General features: G+C 40.8%; 1 protein-coding gene across 3 annotated transcripts in view; it reads left to right on the top strand.

Annotated features, from left to right (window-relative positions):
• The window catches only part of DOCK2 (dedicator of cytokinesis 2), a 518836-nt gene that overhangs the window by 413603 nt on the left and 88313 nt on the right, over positions 1–16920 (top strand). For all 3 annotated transcript variants that reach the window (XM_045027214.1, XM_045027215.1, XM_045027217.1), the window contains one exon: positions 5500–5578. In XM_045027214.1, coding sequence (XP_044883149.1) covers positions 5500–5578 — 79 coding nt within the window. The remainder of the gene's footprint in view (positions 1–5499; positions 5579–16920) is intronic.

The following is a 16920-nucleotide window of genomic DNA, read 5'->3' as shown; positions in this document are numbered from 1 at the left end:
ATATCTATGAAGAAGTTATTATACATAAACACCTCCTAGAACAGTTTTTCTGGATCTGAGTGATAAAAATCAGTGGCATCTCCAAAGAATTTAAGAGTCTGAGGGGGAAGTTAATAAGGAAAAGTCATTTCAATTAAATGAGAATCCTGCTTCGAAAATTGAGATGCTGCCCTTTGAGCATTCTCAATCTTGAACGCAGACTTGGCTACTACTGATCCAGGTTCTGAGAAGAGAAGAGGTGCAATGAGCTGTCAGGGAGGCAGAGTAACATGAGTTATGGTAGGTTACGTCTTTCTTTTGAAATTATTTCTGAATTCAGCTAGTATGAAGTGCATTTTGAGCACTCTCTAATTCTCTGTATCTTCTCTCTGCTGTCAGTTAAAATAAAACTTTTTTTTTCTTTTGTCTGGATTGAATTTGACTTTCTCTTCACTGAGACTTAAGGTCAGTCCATTAGTCCACACTACACTGTAATGCAATATACTGATAACAATAATTAAAACAATACTTGTCTCTACTATCAGATTTGAGGATCTCAAAGCACTCTACAAGCATAACTTTAGCTTCAAATGAACCCCATTGGGGTAGTTAACTAATATCTCCTTTTCTACAAAAGGAGAAACTGAGGCATTAGACATTTTTAGTTGCCATAGTTCACACAGCAACACAGTGACAGAGCCAGACATAGAAGTCAAGTCTCCTCACTGAATGCCAATAACAGAGATACCCTCAAGGCAAAATACAAATGTATGAGAAGTATTTCAGACTTGACAGCATGAAGATATTGCATATTTCCTGCAAATGTGTTACTCCAATGTACCAGATGAAAATGGCCCTGAGTGTGAAAGGGGTGCCCTACAAATGGAGACTGATGAAGAATAGTCAGAATATATGGTATAAGGCCTTGTAACTATGTTAATATAATCAGGTAGTTTTAATTGGTTAATAAGTACCTCACAAACCATTTCTAGTGTATCTTTCAGACACTTCCCTTGTGTTTTCCTTTACATCCCTAGCCCTTCTTAAGCATTGTTAAACATAATTGATAAAAAGAAAACAAACATCAGCCAACAGTCTTGTCAAGCATTTTTAAGTAGATTAGTTTGATGGCTATCTTGGTTAGTTAATTAAATTAGACAGCATGACAATTTCAGTAATTTGCCTATATGCAGTTTATTAATTTTGAGATTATGAACTCTCTGAATGTTTCATCCCCTATTTTCTTTACTGTATTCTTGCCTCCTACTCCTTGTGCTGAGGAGACAGGGAGAGGCTCTTGAGCACTGTCTCTGAATAGGGTGGTCCTTAAAGATCATCAACATCTGAATAGATCTTACCTGAACTGAACAATGGGTTGGCTATAGCCTAGGTGAAACAAGATTTCTTCAATTTGGCTGCAGAGAGCTAAGTTTTTAAGGAGTGAAAAAAATACCCCAAGGGAACAAAGATTTGGAGGTATCAGAGCAGTTGTTTAAAAACACAAACGTTAAGAAGTTAGGGAGGGACTCAGAGGGACTCAAAAGGGCAGATGTCCTGACTTGAAGGAAACTTTTTTGACTGCTGGAGCTGAAGGGTACTGACTGCAGAGACACCCTTTATTCAGAGACGCCCTGAGATGGAATAGAGGGGATGCAGAACCCTGAAAGAACACTGATCCATATCTCAAAGAATGCTCAACAATGGTGAGGAAACTGGGGCAGGGAATGATGTAGCTGATGTTCATTGTTTTACTTAGGTCTGTATAGCTCTGTTTAAAATAAACAGTGGTGTTTCAGACGTCCTTGTGCAAAGGCTGTTTGATTGCTTCATATGTCATGTGTATGGGGTGTCAGTCATGAAGGTCTGTGGCGTATCATGTCGAAGTTTGGGTGCCCTGATAGATTCATCCTGATGGTACGTCAGTTCCACGACGGCATGACGGCTCGTGTTCTGGACGACGGAGAAGCTTCAGAGGCCTTTCCCGTCACAAATGGCGTCAAGCAAGGGTGTGTGTTGGCACCGACCCTGTTCAGCATGATGTTTTCAGCCATGCTGTCAGACGCCTTTCAGAACAGTTCCTTGGGAGTCAGCCTGAGATACAGGACTGATGGGAAACTGTTCAACCTGCGAAGACTCCAGGCTGTCACCAAGATAAAGGAGACTGTGCTACGAGACCTCCTTTTTGCTGACGATTGTGCCCTGAATGCTGGATCAGAGCAGGAAATGCAAGCCAGCATGGACAAATTCGCAGCAGCATGTGATAACTTTGGCCTTCTTATCAACATAAAGAAAACCGAAGTGATGCACCAGCCAGCTCCGAAAGCCCAACACCAAGAGCCCACCATCACAGTGAAGGGGCAAAAGCTGCAAGTAGTGGACCAATTTACATACCTTGGCAGCACCCTCTCCCGCGCAGTGACAATTGACATCGAGGTCAACTGCAGAATCGCCAAGGCAAGCTCTGCATTTGGCGGACTGCTGACCAACGTGTGGGACCGCCATGGAATAAGCCTTGCTACAAAGCTTAAAGTCTACCGAGCAGTAGTGCTAACTACCTTGATGTATGCCAGTGAGACCTGGACTGTATACAGGAGGCACGCTAGGCAATTGAACCACTTCCACACGACTTGCCTCCACAGACTTCTGAGGATTCGGTGGCAGGATAAGGTGCCTGAGACAGAAGTCCTTTCCAGAGCAGGCCTGCCGTCAGTTTACACTCTGCTTATGAAAGCCCAGACACGCTGGGCAGGCCATGTTGTAAGGATGCCAGACCACCGCATCCCCAAACAGCTCTTCTATGGTGAGCTGTCTCAAGGAAAGCGATCGCATGGGGGACAAAAGAAGCGATACAAAGATACGCTGAAAGCCTCTCTTAAGTCCCTGGATATCGACATCACCTCCTGGGAAACCCTGGCACAAGACTGATCGACATGGCGTATGCTGATCCATCAAGGCTGCCAGACATCTGAAGCCAGAAGGATAACTATAGCACAAGAGAAGCGAGCACTCCGTAAAGCCAGAGCTGCAAATGTTGTAACAGTGGTGCCCACGCATGTCTGCCCGACATGTGGCAGAACATTCCGTGCCCGTATTGGCCTTACCAGCCATTTGCGGACGCACCGTGGACAGCTCACAATCTGATAGATGTTAAGGTCTTCTTCGAAAACGATGGACGAACATCATCATCATCATCATGTCATGTGTCCCTGTTGAGGTAAACTATAAACTAGAGTGCCCCACAAAGTTGGCAGTTTGGGGCAGGTGTGCTTGAGCTACTGTGAAGGCATGAAGGGGTTCAGCACTGGTCTTGGGTCCTAAGGCAGTTGGGCTGCAGAGTCCCACTTCCAGAAAGGGTACTAAACAGAGAGTCTGTGCCAGGAAGTGTGCCAGACAGGCTGCCAACAGATGTTTAAAGGGACATGGGCCCAGCATGCAGATCCTACACTGTTGAGTGTTCCGAAGGGAGTTCTTTGACCAGGATGCCTGTGACAGCTAGGTTAGCTAGCTGATGTGAAAGGGAAAGGGAATTGTAATAATTCAGACTGCACCGTCCCTGCAAATCCTAAAGAATCATAATGCACTGGACTCTAGTAGGATGCCCAGAATGCCACCTACAAATTGCACATACAAAACCCCACCAACATTAGGGATGGGAGAGTGAGAGGGCTATATTTTTGCATGATAGTAAGGGTCAACCTATGCCCTATATACCTCCCCAAGAGGTATATAGGTCTGTAGCACTCCTACTCTCAAGCCCTTTGCCTTGGGAAAGGATGGAATGGCCATCAACTCCTAGAGAGTTCTGGCCAGTCAAGTTCAACCTTAATAACAAAGACCACAGTCTTTGTACAATAAATGTACCCTGAAAATGCATTTCTGTTGTTCTGAGCAAATTGTCTGCCTACAATTCTTAACTAGGGCTGCCAACAGCCCATCTTGGAGTGATCTGGGCACTTGCCCTTCAGCCCTATGGTCCTGCAAGATGGTTTCTGCAGGTTGCTCCACAGCAAAACCATCCATAATAGCTTGGACGGTGGTCTAGGGAGTGGGAAATCTTTCCTGACCTCAAACACAGTGATTATAATTCCCTTTATAATCAGAAATCGGATCTGTATCATCACGAGGTCCTGAAACAATAGGTACATAAAACTGGAAGAACAACACTGCTTTTAACACAAATGACTAGGTACCTCTTCCCCCGTCAAGCCCCAATGTCAGGCAGTGAACCCTGTAGAGTGTCAGCAAGGGAGTAAGAATCACCCCTGCTCCCACTGGGGGGCCTTGGAATCCATCTCACTTCAGGGGACTATGCAAGTCCCTGCCTGGATGGGCCTGTCACTGCCCTTTTGTGATTTCTATTGGCAAACGGCAGGGTCTGTCAGGTCATCAAGAAATCAGTATCCCTACCCTTATAGAGAAACAAAGTGAGGTGACAAGAAGAGAGGTTTAAGGTGAGACCCCTAAGTCAGCCCTTGCATCATACTGAGGGGCATATTAAATTCATTCCTTGACGAGGAGGGATTCCCGTCTACCAGAACTAAGGCACCAAATAAAGACACTGTTCCCATAATACTTTTAAAGTAGTGAATGTTACCTGCAACCCAAACGTCGCTGCATGACATCACTAAACTGACCAAAAACTAGGTGTAAACTAAAGTCAAATAGATTATTTTATTTTCAGATTCCAAGCTGAATGAAGTGCATAAAATAAACAAACATCATAAATATTGATAGGTACAGCTGACTGACTTTTTAATTTGAAGGTTTGATAGGTAGAGAAGTTTGTTTTCCAAATATGACTTTTAACCTGGCATTTCCTTTTAAGAAAGCATTGTACTAGGAAAAGGTGCTACGTTCCTAGCTCTTTGAGTTATGACCTGGTGTGCAATAATAGATTCTGACCTTTGTGTTTCTTGCAAAAATTAAAATGTATTAAGTCAATTTAGAGTGTGTATTACAATCTACCTGCAGAAGAAACTGTGAGGAAACATGAGATTCTGTAGGAAAATCAACGAACTATACACTGTATATTTTAATTAGGAAAATATACCTTATATTCCTAATGAGCTAACCACCTGTATAATCACAAAAGGTTTGAGTATTTCTGGCTGACAGATCAATGAAAGGAAAGCAATAACATTTCTGTAAACAAAGCATAGCTGTCACATAGAAGGTAAATTGTGTATGAAAGATTTATTATACTGTGTGTTTGCTACAGTTCACTGTAATGTTCAGCAGAACAAAGAAATAACATTGCCAATTTTTTATATTGAAAACATAATTGAGGAACCTTCTGACAGTCAAATAATGAATGAAACACTTTCACAAAGTATAGTATATTTTAAATGACGTGCTATTCAAAGGAATGAAGCTTGTGGTATTTTGTGGATGTGTGACTTCTGCTACTTCTAGTTTTGTCATTCTTTAAATAAATGAGCTTTTAATTGCTATCAGACATGATAAGGAGATCATTCCAAAGATTACATCTGTAAATGTATTCCATTGTTTTTCTCTTTTTAGAGTGTTTTTGAGAGCGATCAACAAATTTGCTGAAACCATGAACCAAAAATTTCTGGAGAATATGGATTTTGAAGTACAGGTATGTACTTAACTACCGTTTTTGTGGAGCAAGATTTCCTTAAATAGTGGTTTTCCTTTGAGGAGTGATTATGTACAAATAGCACCTAGATGTGCTTTCTGTATGTAGTCATTGTCACATCTGTTTGATTTAGTAACTAAATACCCATTCATTATATTTTACTTGTGTTACCTGTGCTGAACTGACACAGTTAGGAGAGAGATGACTGGATTCTGTTCCTTCCTGCAGCGTCAATGGAATTGGTTAATACATTCCACTGAGCTGCAATTGTGGAAACCTAGAAAAGGAAAGAGGACTTCACATATGTGTACTTAGGGACATAGTTCAAAAGGAGATGTGATTACACAAAGGTAACTAAGGGCATAATTTGAAGTGATGCTGCATAGATATAAGGGATGGATCCTATGCTCATTCATATCAACAGCAAAATACCTATTGACTACAATGGTGCAGGCTTAGGCCTCCAGTGAGGAAATAATTTAATCTGAAAATGTTATTGGTTATGATGCATGGGAAGTAAATATAATTCCCAGCATGACTATCAGATCCCAGTCTGAGTTTTCAGGAGTGGTAGTTAGAACATATTTGTCCATGAGAACTGAACATATTTGATATGGAAATCATTGAGGCATAGTGATCGTGGAATGTTATGGTGCCACTTTAATAGACTTTCAGAGACAAACCACACTTCAAATCTGTTTTGGTTCCTAGACTATTCCAGCAATAGACATTTATTTTTAATCTTTATTCTTAGACTAACCTGATTTTTATTTCTTTTGTTTGGTTTCCAGCACTGTTCTTTATTCTTTCAGAAGCTATTTTAAATACAACTTGTTTTAATATCAATTGGTCAATCTAAATTTTTATATCTCACTCATTCATTTTAGTATTTAAGCACCTTTGCTTTAGTGCTGTAATGGTGATGAAGAAATATTAATGTAATTGTTATTTTTATGGCTGGTGACTTTATGCAAAGTACTGTTCTGTATGCTTCTTCTTGCTTTCTGGAGGGGCAAATAACAGGTTTATGGGGTTCAAAACTAACATTAAAGTATAAGAAGTCAGCCCCATATGCAAATGAATGCTGCATAATAAAATTTGATTCTTTACATGGACAGAAAATCCCTTGCATGTGGAATTGACTACAGCATTTAAAATGTATTACACTTGCACCTTCTTTGTATTGACCAGAGTTGTAAGTAAATGCCGATGTGCAGAAATTTAACATAGTTATAATGCTGCAGCATGCTCCTTGACTGATTGGCAGCATAATATGGGTTTCAGAGAAACCTCCATGCTCTTTCCTCACTGTTTACAAGTGTCATAACTATGAAGGGAAGGGTAACAGCCCTCCTGTGTACAATACTATAAAATCCCTCCTGGCCAGAGACACCAAAATCCTTTTACCTGTAAAGGGTTAAGAAGCTCAGGTAACCTGGCTGACACCTGACCCAAAGGACCAATAAAGGGACAAGATGCTTTCAAATCTTGGTGGGGGGAAGGCTTGTGTTTGTGCTCTTTGTTTTGGGGGTTGTTTGCTCTTGGGACTAAGAGGGACCAGACATCAATCCAGGCTCTCCAAATCTTTCTGAACCAGTCTCTCATATTTCAAACTTGTAAGTAACAGCCAGGCAAGGCGTGTTAGGTTTATCTTTGTTTTCTCAACTTGTAAATGTTCATTTTATGTTGAGAGGATTTACCTCTGTTTGCTGTAACTGTGAACCTAAGGCTAGAGGGGGTTCCTCTGGGCTCTTTGAATCTGATTACCCTGTAAAATTATTTTCCATACTGATTTTACAGAGATGATTTTTTACCTTTCTTTCTTTAATTAAAAGCCTTCTTTTTTAAGAACCTGATTGATTTTTCCTTGTTTTAAGATCCCAGGGGGTTGGATCTGGACTCACCAGGAACTGGTGGGGGGAAAGGAGTGGGAATGGTTAATTTCTCCTTGTTTTAAGATCCAGGGGTTTGGATCAGTGTGCTTCAGGGAATTGGTGGAGGGAGATATTCTGGGGGGAGGTAGACAAAGTTTCCCAAATAACTCTTAAATGATTTGGGCGGTGGCAGCCAAACCAGATCTAAGCTGGTAATTAAGCTTAGAGGTTCTCATGCAGGTCCCCACATCTGTGCCCTAAAGTTCAGAGTGGGGAAGGAACCTTGACCACAGGGTAGTGCATTTGAAACTTGCTATTAATGTTGCAAGGTTATGCTTCTTGGTCATTCTGGTCTCTAATATTATATATAGGTGCCAGTTCCTGCTTACCAATTTTAGGAGTTCCGTGGAGTGTTCTTCCCTGCTGGAGGAGAAGCCCTCTCAATCACAATTAGCTACTAAGAGCTAAGAGGAGGGATATAAGGGTATGAAAGTGCATGCGAGGGGTATAAAAGGGCATGTTAAGGGTGAAGGAACCTGATCCAGGGTCACTCTCTTGACACAATAGGCAAGGGCCAGTCCTAGGGTAACTCAAAACAAAGTAAATAGAGCAACAAAGTGGAAGGGACACATCACAGGTTCAGGTCTGGTAAGCCCCTTTGAAAAGTCCTAGAGAATATAATAAAGAATAACAATTATAATAAAATGTTTGAAATAACTCATACAAATATTTGCTTATTACAGTGATGGCTTCTATGAGCAACTTTAGAGAGATGGAATTATATAGCAGGAATACAATTCTGTCTTAAATTCTATCACCCTGGCAGTTTTATTCCTATTAAATGTAATACGGCTTTTCCAGGTGGGAATATCTTTATCTCATTACTTATTGTGTATCTTTGAAAAGCTCTAGCTTACTACATCTGTGACATTAATACAGTTCCTGACCACTGATATAATAAGAAAAGTGTGTTCTTTCCACTAGCCTAAATGTTTCATTTTGTTAGTGAAAATTCCTCTAGTTTTTGACCCAACATGAAACCTATGATCTAATCTTGCTAGTGGCACATCAAGCTACTACACTAATTTCAGTTTGTAATTGATCATTGCCACATCACCTGATTAATCTGAGGCATATATTTGTTGCTTACTTTGTCAGTTCTTCCTAAAAGCAAATAAAATATTTATGACAGATTGCAGAATGTATCAGGGGGCAGGGGAACTCCCAACATAAACAGACTATGAAAACTAGAGAACAGAGCATCCATCAACATTCTGCTAAACTACACAGTTGCATCTGTCAAATGTGAGAGCACTAAAGTCAAGCCAGTAAAAACCTAGTAATCTCATTTCAGATAAATCCCTTGTGGCAATATTGTACATTCCTGGATGTTTTGAACAGCATTCTGACTGTATACTTCAGGGACCATATTACTCCTGGGGGAAATCTGCACCACTGCGGCAATGCAGAATTTCACAGAATTCCCTGTTCCCTCCCACATAATTGGGGCTGTAGAGCTGCTGTCTGCCACTAGGGGCCGCTGCAGAGCCCAGTTCGCAGTGAGCAGAGCACACAGCCTGGCTGGGCTAGAGGCTGCATGCTCTGCTTGATCCTTATTCTCCCGGGGACAGAAGAGGGGCTGGGAGGCCCTGCTCTGGCAAAGAGTGAGGAAGGGCTGCACCACACCACATAACCTGGCAGACCGTAAAGAAGCTGGCCGGAGTAAAGGCTCTGAGGGTGCTGGTGTCTGGGCCAGGGGATGCCTCGTGGCTGGGATCTGGGGGGGGGGAGGAGTGGTGGTGTCTAGGCCAAGGGGTGCCCTATGGCTGGGCTCTGGGGGCCCCACACAGCCCCCCCAACATCCCCCAACTGGAACTGAGTTGTCATAGAGGTTTCTTTGGGTACATCCACACTACCTGCCGGATCGGAGGGTAGCAATCAATCTATCGGGGATCGATATATCGCGTCTCGTCTAGACGCGATAAATTGATCCCAAATGCACTCCCGTCAACTCCGGAACTCCACCAGGGCAAGAGGCGGAAGCGGAGTCGACGGGGCAGCTGTGGCAGTCAATCCCTCGCTGTGAGGACGGGAAGTAAGTCGAAATAAGATACATCGACTTCAGCGTATCTTACATTGACCCCTGCCTCCCAGTGTAGACAAGGCCTAAAACTCTCTACTCCTGGGGGAATATTTTTTTGCTGTTGTCTGTATTGTTGACATACTTGTTGACAGGTATTTTGAAATAAATTCCTCAAATAATTGAAACTGGAGTGATTATATTGTGTTATTCTGACCAATCAAATATGCAGAATTTTAAAATATTGTGCGCAGAATTTTTTTTTTTTTTTTTGGTGCAGAATCCCCCAGGAGTACCATATTAGGACTTGTTTCTTCTCTGATTACTTATCATATACCTGGAGGCTTTGTATAGATTAAACAGAATTATGGTAAATGGTACTTTGATTCTTTTGAATATCCTGTACATCTGTATTGGCACAAGTTGCTTAGAAGTGGAAACTTGAAAATTACACAATTTATTTTTGTTGACAAAGAATATAAGCCTTACAGCAGATTTAATAGCACTCCACTACATACTGTGTGTAAAAACTATGTTTTTACTGAAGCTGACTGAATAATGGGGAAAAAAATCATCTCTAACATAATTCACTGTTATTCATGGGATCTTTTGTTAATTGTGTGTGAATATTGAGATGATTACTTAGTATCCATGAAAACGTTCGAGGGTCCTGAAAGTTTCACTACTTTCTACAGTTTTTGTCATTCATCGTTCAGATCTGCAATTTTAAAATTTTGTTATGCAATCAGGGATCAGAATCAATATTTTGTGACCAATCACATGCCAAAAATAATTAATTGTAAATATTTGAAGTGAACAATTCCTGACCAACAACTAGTGTGAACTGTTCACTGAATTATTGCAAATACTGTATATATTTGCATCATTGGGACTGGTTTATATACAATGTACAAACCTTAAAAAAGGTAACATTGTTGAGTATTTTGTGACTAGCATTTTTAGCATTTCCATTCTATTATTTTTCCAGAATAAGTCATAAATGGTTAAAGTGAGGAAAATATTTTACCCAATGATTAAACTACTGCAGTCTTTTTCTTTGCTTTCTTCCCATTCTTGAGAGTTACCAAGATACTGTAAACGGAAGAACTTTCTACTTAAGTTTTTCTTTAAGTGAATTTAAAGCTTGTGGAAATGTGCCAATCTGACATTCGAGCTCCAGAAGTTCACTGCTCATACACACAGCACGCACAATACAGGTACTCAGACTCTCCTGCTCTGCCTCGCCCAATGTGCCTAATCTCTGATCTAGAGAAACCACCTTAAATGGGGGTAAGAGGTTACGTCTGTTTCCGTTTAATCTTTGACCTCTCTAATGAAACTACTACTAAGGAAATTAATTTTGGTGGTGCTTTTGTGGTGGGAGGTTGTTGGTTTTTTTGAGCCCATTATACCTGCTTGAATTGTCTATGAACAGAACTGGCATTGCCGTAAGGATATGGTTTGTTAAAGTAGGTCTCAGCATCACTAGAGGAATTTGGCCTCACACATGAAAAAGAAGCAAGCTTCTCTATTTTGGGGAATGGTGTATACACAAAACTCTGACACATTCCTATCTTGGTATAACATATTTTAGAAGATCCCTCTGCAGCTGTCATTGTTTTTAGATTTAATCTTTGGAGTATTTCCTAGATTTTTTTTATTGTTTATTCAGCTAATAGTTTGTTCACTGTGTTCTGGTTTCAGTGCTGCATGGTTTTGCTTAATTAATCATAACACAGCATCTGTTTTACAATGCTTCCTGTCATTTGTCATTCATTAGTTAGTTGTGCTTTGTGCTGTTTAATATACAACACTGATAAAAAAACTAAAGCTAAAAATTATTCCCTCCCCACCATCTAGTATCTTTTATATGAATGCATCAGTGTTTGGCTTAACTTTTGTAATTCTTGTTGTAATTTAGGTAAATATTGTATTAATTTTACTGATGAATAAACTCTGCCCCTATGTAACTCTGCACTCCCCCCATCACTATGTGGCCCTGCACCTCCCTTCCCCCTATGGACCTATGCCTCCACTCCTATTCAGACCCTGCCCCAGTCTCTCCTCCCCCACTTGGCCTTATAAGCCCCTGTCTGACACCCTCCAGCACCTCACACTGTCTGTCTCTCCATAGCCCCTGTCTGACACCCCCCCCAACACCCCCACACTGTCTGTCTCTCCATAGCCCCTGTCTCCTGACCTGGCCTGCTGTGTGGAAGATTCTTCAGGCTCTTTCTCTTCCTCTGGTCGGTAAAAGACAGAACTGCAGCAACTTTTTAGTAGAAGCTTTTTCTTCACAAAACCATTAAAACTATGCACGGCTCATTAATTATGCCTGGAGCAGAATTCCCCCAGTTTCTCTATGAAAACACAGGAGAGAAGGGAATATTTTGCAGTAAATAGGGAATTAAACAAAAATCAATAATGGGAAATACATAGATATTACTTTTAAAATTTACTTTTACATTTTTCTGGCTTTTTAAACAAAGAGAGTTTGAGTAAAATAAAATTTGGGTGTTACTAAATTAGGAGCGGGTGATACTATACAGTAGCAACACACTTCTGCATCAAAATGTGAATGCATTTACTGTATATATAAAAAGGAAGTCATAAAGTCTGCTAAAAATGTTTCTGATAGATAATGTTCCTTGTGCAGTATTTTGGGATGGGAATGAATAGGTGGAAGAGGTTTGTAAATAGCATAACTTTTGGTATTTATAAACCAGTCAGCCACAGATTGATGGCATTATGAGTAATTTTGGATAGTACTGTCACAGTTTCAGAGTTAACTGCTCCTTTGACCTTCCCTCCCACCCCAACCAGGGGCGGCTCCAGGCCCCAGCACGCGAAACGCGTGCTTGGGGCGGCAAGCCGCGGAGGGCGCTCTGCTGGCGCCGTGAGGGCGGCAGGCAGGCCGCCTTTGGCGGCTTGCCTGCGGAGGGTCTGCTGGTGCCGTGGCTTCGGCGGACCACCTGCAGGTGTGCCTGTGGAGGGTCCGCTGGTCCCGTGGCTTCGGCGGACCTCCCGCAGGCACACCTGTGGGAAGTCCGCCAAAGCCGCGGGACCAGCGGACCCTCCGCAGGCAAGCTGCCAAAGGCAGCCTGCCTGCCGTGCTTGGGGCGGCAAAATGCCTAGAGCCGCCCCTGACCCCAACACAACCCAACTCTTCCTCGAGTGCACCCACTTAAGGTTTCAGGCTTCATAGCCATCACCTCTCTCAGGTGGAGACCTGCATCTCCCTCCCTCCAGACCAGGAGTTTAGCCTTTCAGTCACTCTGCTCCTCAGTGTGATTTTCCTAGCAGGTCTGACCGAGGCCCAGCACCTGTGGTTAACCTTCTGCCAGGGGCTGAAATAGTGTATACCAGTTACCGACCAGCCTTCATAAAGCCAGATACATTTATTCTTAGGGCAACAGCATTAGAGAGAAAACATATATTTAATAAAGTTCCTACATATTTACTAATAGCTTACCAGAGATCACTGCCAACTGCAGCATAGGAAGTAGGTGTCAATCTTTCAAACCTTTCAACTGGGTTTAATCTCCTGGTTACCAGTTCATATTGGGTTTCAGAACAAGAACCAGAGCCACCTTGGGACAGTTCAGCCATTTCTTTACACAGGTTGGGGCCTTTGACCTCTGCCTTCCTGTAACAGATCAATGGCCCTCCCAGAAAGGTGTGTGTGTGTTAGTGCATAACTAGTGTTACAGGATTTGCATTAATCACCCCCTGATCTTATTCCAGATTCCACAGGAAACCCATCCCTAGGAACACACAAATACACATCACCTGTATTGATACAAAAGGCCATTGTATAGCTCATACTGTCTGGCCCATCTCAACATAATGGCTTTCAGAGGTTTTCATGCTTTGAGCATAATATAGAATATGGTCCCGAAAGATGCTGCATGTGATTGCAATATGTCACAAGTATATTTTAGTTAGCAGTTCAAATTATGGCATGATCTTCAGAGATACAGAAAATATTCTGATCTTTATAAATGCTGTTGTTGACATAACATGGTTGATACAATTTTTTTAGCAAGTTGCATTGAGGTGTATTTTATAAATGATGCCCAGCTGTTGCAATGAGTTATGAATAAGTAATAGGATTTGTGCTTCAAGCTCTAACCCACCCCCTTTGAGAGTTTGAGTGGCTGAGTTACTTAATGGAAAGACTAAAAAAAAATTAAAAAAATAAAAGTTAAACCTTTGTGTTTTTGAGAAACAAAATGTATTCCTATTCTGAAAAAAACCTATCCCTGTTTGTTCAAGGGTCAGAGATTTAGTACTCGGTAGCTCCTCTGCAAAGCAGTCTCTTGTATCAGATGTGTGTGTCTTGGCAATTTCTGGTTTCAAGGAAAAAGGGATGAATTAAGTTCCAATTGAAGTATACAGGATTGAACATGTGCAGTGTGAACGATATCCAAATTAGATTGAGGAATATTGGGAGCCAGTATAACAGCAGCTAATGTAATATCCTTAAGAGCATTATTAAAATTACCCAGATGGAATAAGTTCAGTAGAGAAAATAGAAAATTGCATGTGTGTGTGAAGACACAAATATGGTACTATATTATTTATAGATGTATCTATAAGCTTTTTGCAAATAAGATAAGTATCTTATTAAATGCTGTGGGCTGTTTGGAAGGCAGTGAAGGAGGAAGATATCTCTGTATGGAGAAAATAAGATTTGTTAGTTCTTCAAAAAGAGAGAGAGAGAAGGGAGAAAGTCCTTGTCGTTTAAAAGCACTGTGCAGTAAAGTTGAGAATTTTTCATGGACATGACTATGCGGTAGACCATCTAACCAAACAAAACAACTGGACTGTGAAATAATTGAGCAAACAAAAAAGGCTGTTAAGTCGAGAGTGAAAGCATTGGGGGAGAATTCCACTACTGAGATATAGTCCATTAAATGGAGGAAATAAGGTTGCTAGTCTTTTTGTGAGATTCAAAGGCAGGATTGCATTTTAACTGAAAATATGCATCCAGCTGCAAGGCAGGAAATGATACCAAAATCAATGTATATAATGAAAGATATAAAAGGGAGTGATGCATCTAGGGAATAATGATTAGACTTTTTAAAGTTTAAGGTTAAAATGAAAGGCCATGCAGTCAAAACTAAAGATATTACACTCTGCAAAGACAAACTTCAACAGGATGCACAGCAGTGATGTGCTGCTTATATTCTATCAAGGGGTTCCCAATTAAATTTCCTCCCTGAGGCTGTAATAAGATCAGTGCCGTGAGTACATATGCTTACAGAGTAGAAGGCTGAGGGATTATGAATCAATTGTTTTCCCATTTAAAAACACACTCATTCGTAACTAGCACCACCTCACAAACAAACTTATAACATGCAGCACTTTTCTGGATATATTACCCCTTTGATCTTTAAAAAACAACAACAAAATTGGGACACACAGTCAGCACCACGTGTAAGAATGGGCAACCCTACTGAGTTTTGGGAACTTTGGCCTCTAATTTCAATGCTGTTGCAACCACACCATGCCTGAATTTTGTCCACTGAGTATATTTACGATAGAACATATCACTGAAGTTTTGTGAATTGAGGGGGATTGGTGGTGAAGACCTGGCTGTGGGGTCAGAGATTGAGGGCCCCTTCTCTGGGACTTCTATGAAAATACCTTCAACTTAATACCATTTTTTCTATTCCAAACAGAAAAATAAATTAATACAAATATATAAATGCTCTGAAGAAGCATTTATGTTTGAGTCCCAGGGATAAGTCATCTGTTACATTAGAGGATCTGTTTAGATTGTCTGCCTTCAAAGGCTTTTATAACTTGTTGAGTTACAGATGGTTTGGAGGAATAAGGTATTGTGGACAGACCACTTCATCACTGGTCTGTTGGATCTTCACAATCTATTGTCCTTGTCTCTGAATACAGTGGCCCCTAAACAGTCAGATGATCTGAAATTGATGAATAGGAATGAACCTGACCAGATCCCTCTTCTGAATGTAACCAACTATGACTGAGGTTTTGAAATCTTACACCATAGCTGTGCAGGAGGCACCTATCTTGTTGGTTGATCCATATGAGGAGCTAGAAAGCAATCCTGCCTTGGAACTGCACAGTTCTGTTTGTGCGATGAGCTATCTTCTTGGTTATCTCAGGTTGTTTATATTTGGTATTTTCCAATTATTTTGTGCATAAGGTAGCCAAGAATTAGATAATTGTCTGTGTAGAAGAGACCATGTATAGAAGAGACAAATAGACTTTTCTGCTTGAGGTTCTAGCATTGTTGGGGAATGGTGTAGTCCATAACATATAAGTTGTATTCAAGAGTACCTTGTCTGGTGAAAGCCAGTGAGAAGGTGTTGGCTCCATTATTTGAGTTGAGGGGCAGGATGACAGCTTTTTGGAAAGAAACAAATATTGAGCCTTGGTCCTTCACGTAACATTAGTCAAAGTTCATGGAGTTTTGCATGAACAAGCACTGCAGAATTGAGTCTGGACCCAAATTTGGTTTACACACTATGTATTTGGGACCACTCAGTTGCCATGGAAATACAGGACAGATTTCAATGAGGAAGCATGCAATGTGCATTCTGCAACAGAAGTAACAACACAGCGGAGTTAGAAGAGATGGGGAAGAATAATTGCAAATGGAAAGATGGAGTATATATCTTTATAATGGCCAAGTTTGCTGATTACACAACATTGTCAGCCCCACAGAAAACACGCTACAGAGAAAACGAATTCAACGTGATTATGATTGATTAGGTATATGAGGGGATCATAAAGTGCAGGTAGGAGATAGTGGGGACCAAAAACATTCATCAGATCTTAAGTCTAGAAACCAAACATAGACAACAGGACAAAGATTGTGAATATACATTAATTCTCTTTGTTCAGTATTGCAGTTAAACTGGAAAGCAATGTCTTTATGCACAGAAATATGAGTTTCCGGTAGAAGTCATGGCATTATATAAATCACTACCCCTCTGAGTTTAAGAAAATATATTCATTTTTGGCACTGTGTATTATTTGAGGTACACTAATGAAATTGGGGGCCGGGGGGTCAACAAAGAACAAATCAAGTGATTTGGTTTGAACATGGGAGAGGTATAACAGCTGAGGAGAGGTTACATGGAATTGGCACTTACAAAGGGAGACTAAATGCAGAATCTTAGAGAATGGTATGATATATGAAAGTAACTTGTAGGTTAGATACAGAGCTTGATAAACATATGACAGTATATATCATAACTGTATTTAATATTAACTTCTTGCTTGACTCGCCTGCATTTTGAATGTATTCGTGAAATTCCTAGTACAGCGACTGTAAGCTTCACTGTATTCAGCATCTATAATTTTCTTCTTTTACCTTTTTTTTTTTGGCCTTAGCTTTCAGTTCTCCT

The sequence above is a fragment of the Mauremys mutica genome, chromosome 8, assembly GCF_020497125.1.
Source record: "Mauremys mutica isolate MM-2020 ecotype Southern chromosome 8, ASM2049712v1, whole genome shotgun sequence".
In the NCBI taxonomy this organism is placed as follows: domain Eukaryota; kingdom Metazoa; phylum Chordata; order Testudines; family Geoemydidae; genus Mauremys; species Mauremys mutica.
This window is presented reverse-complemented; position numbering and strand designations above follow the sequence as displayed.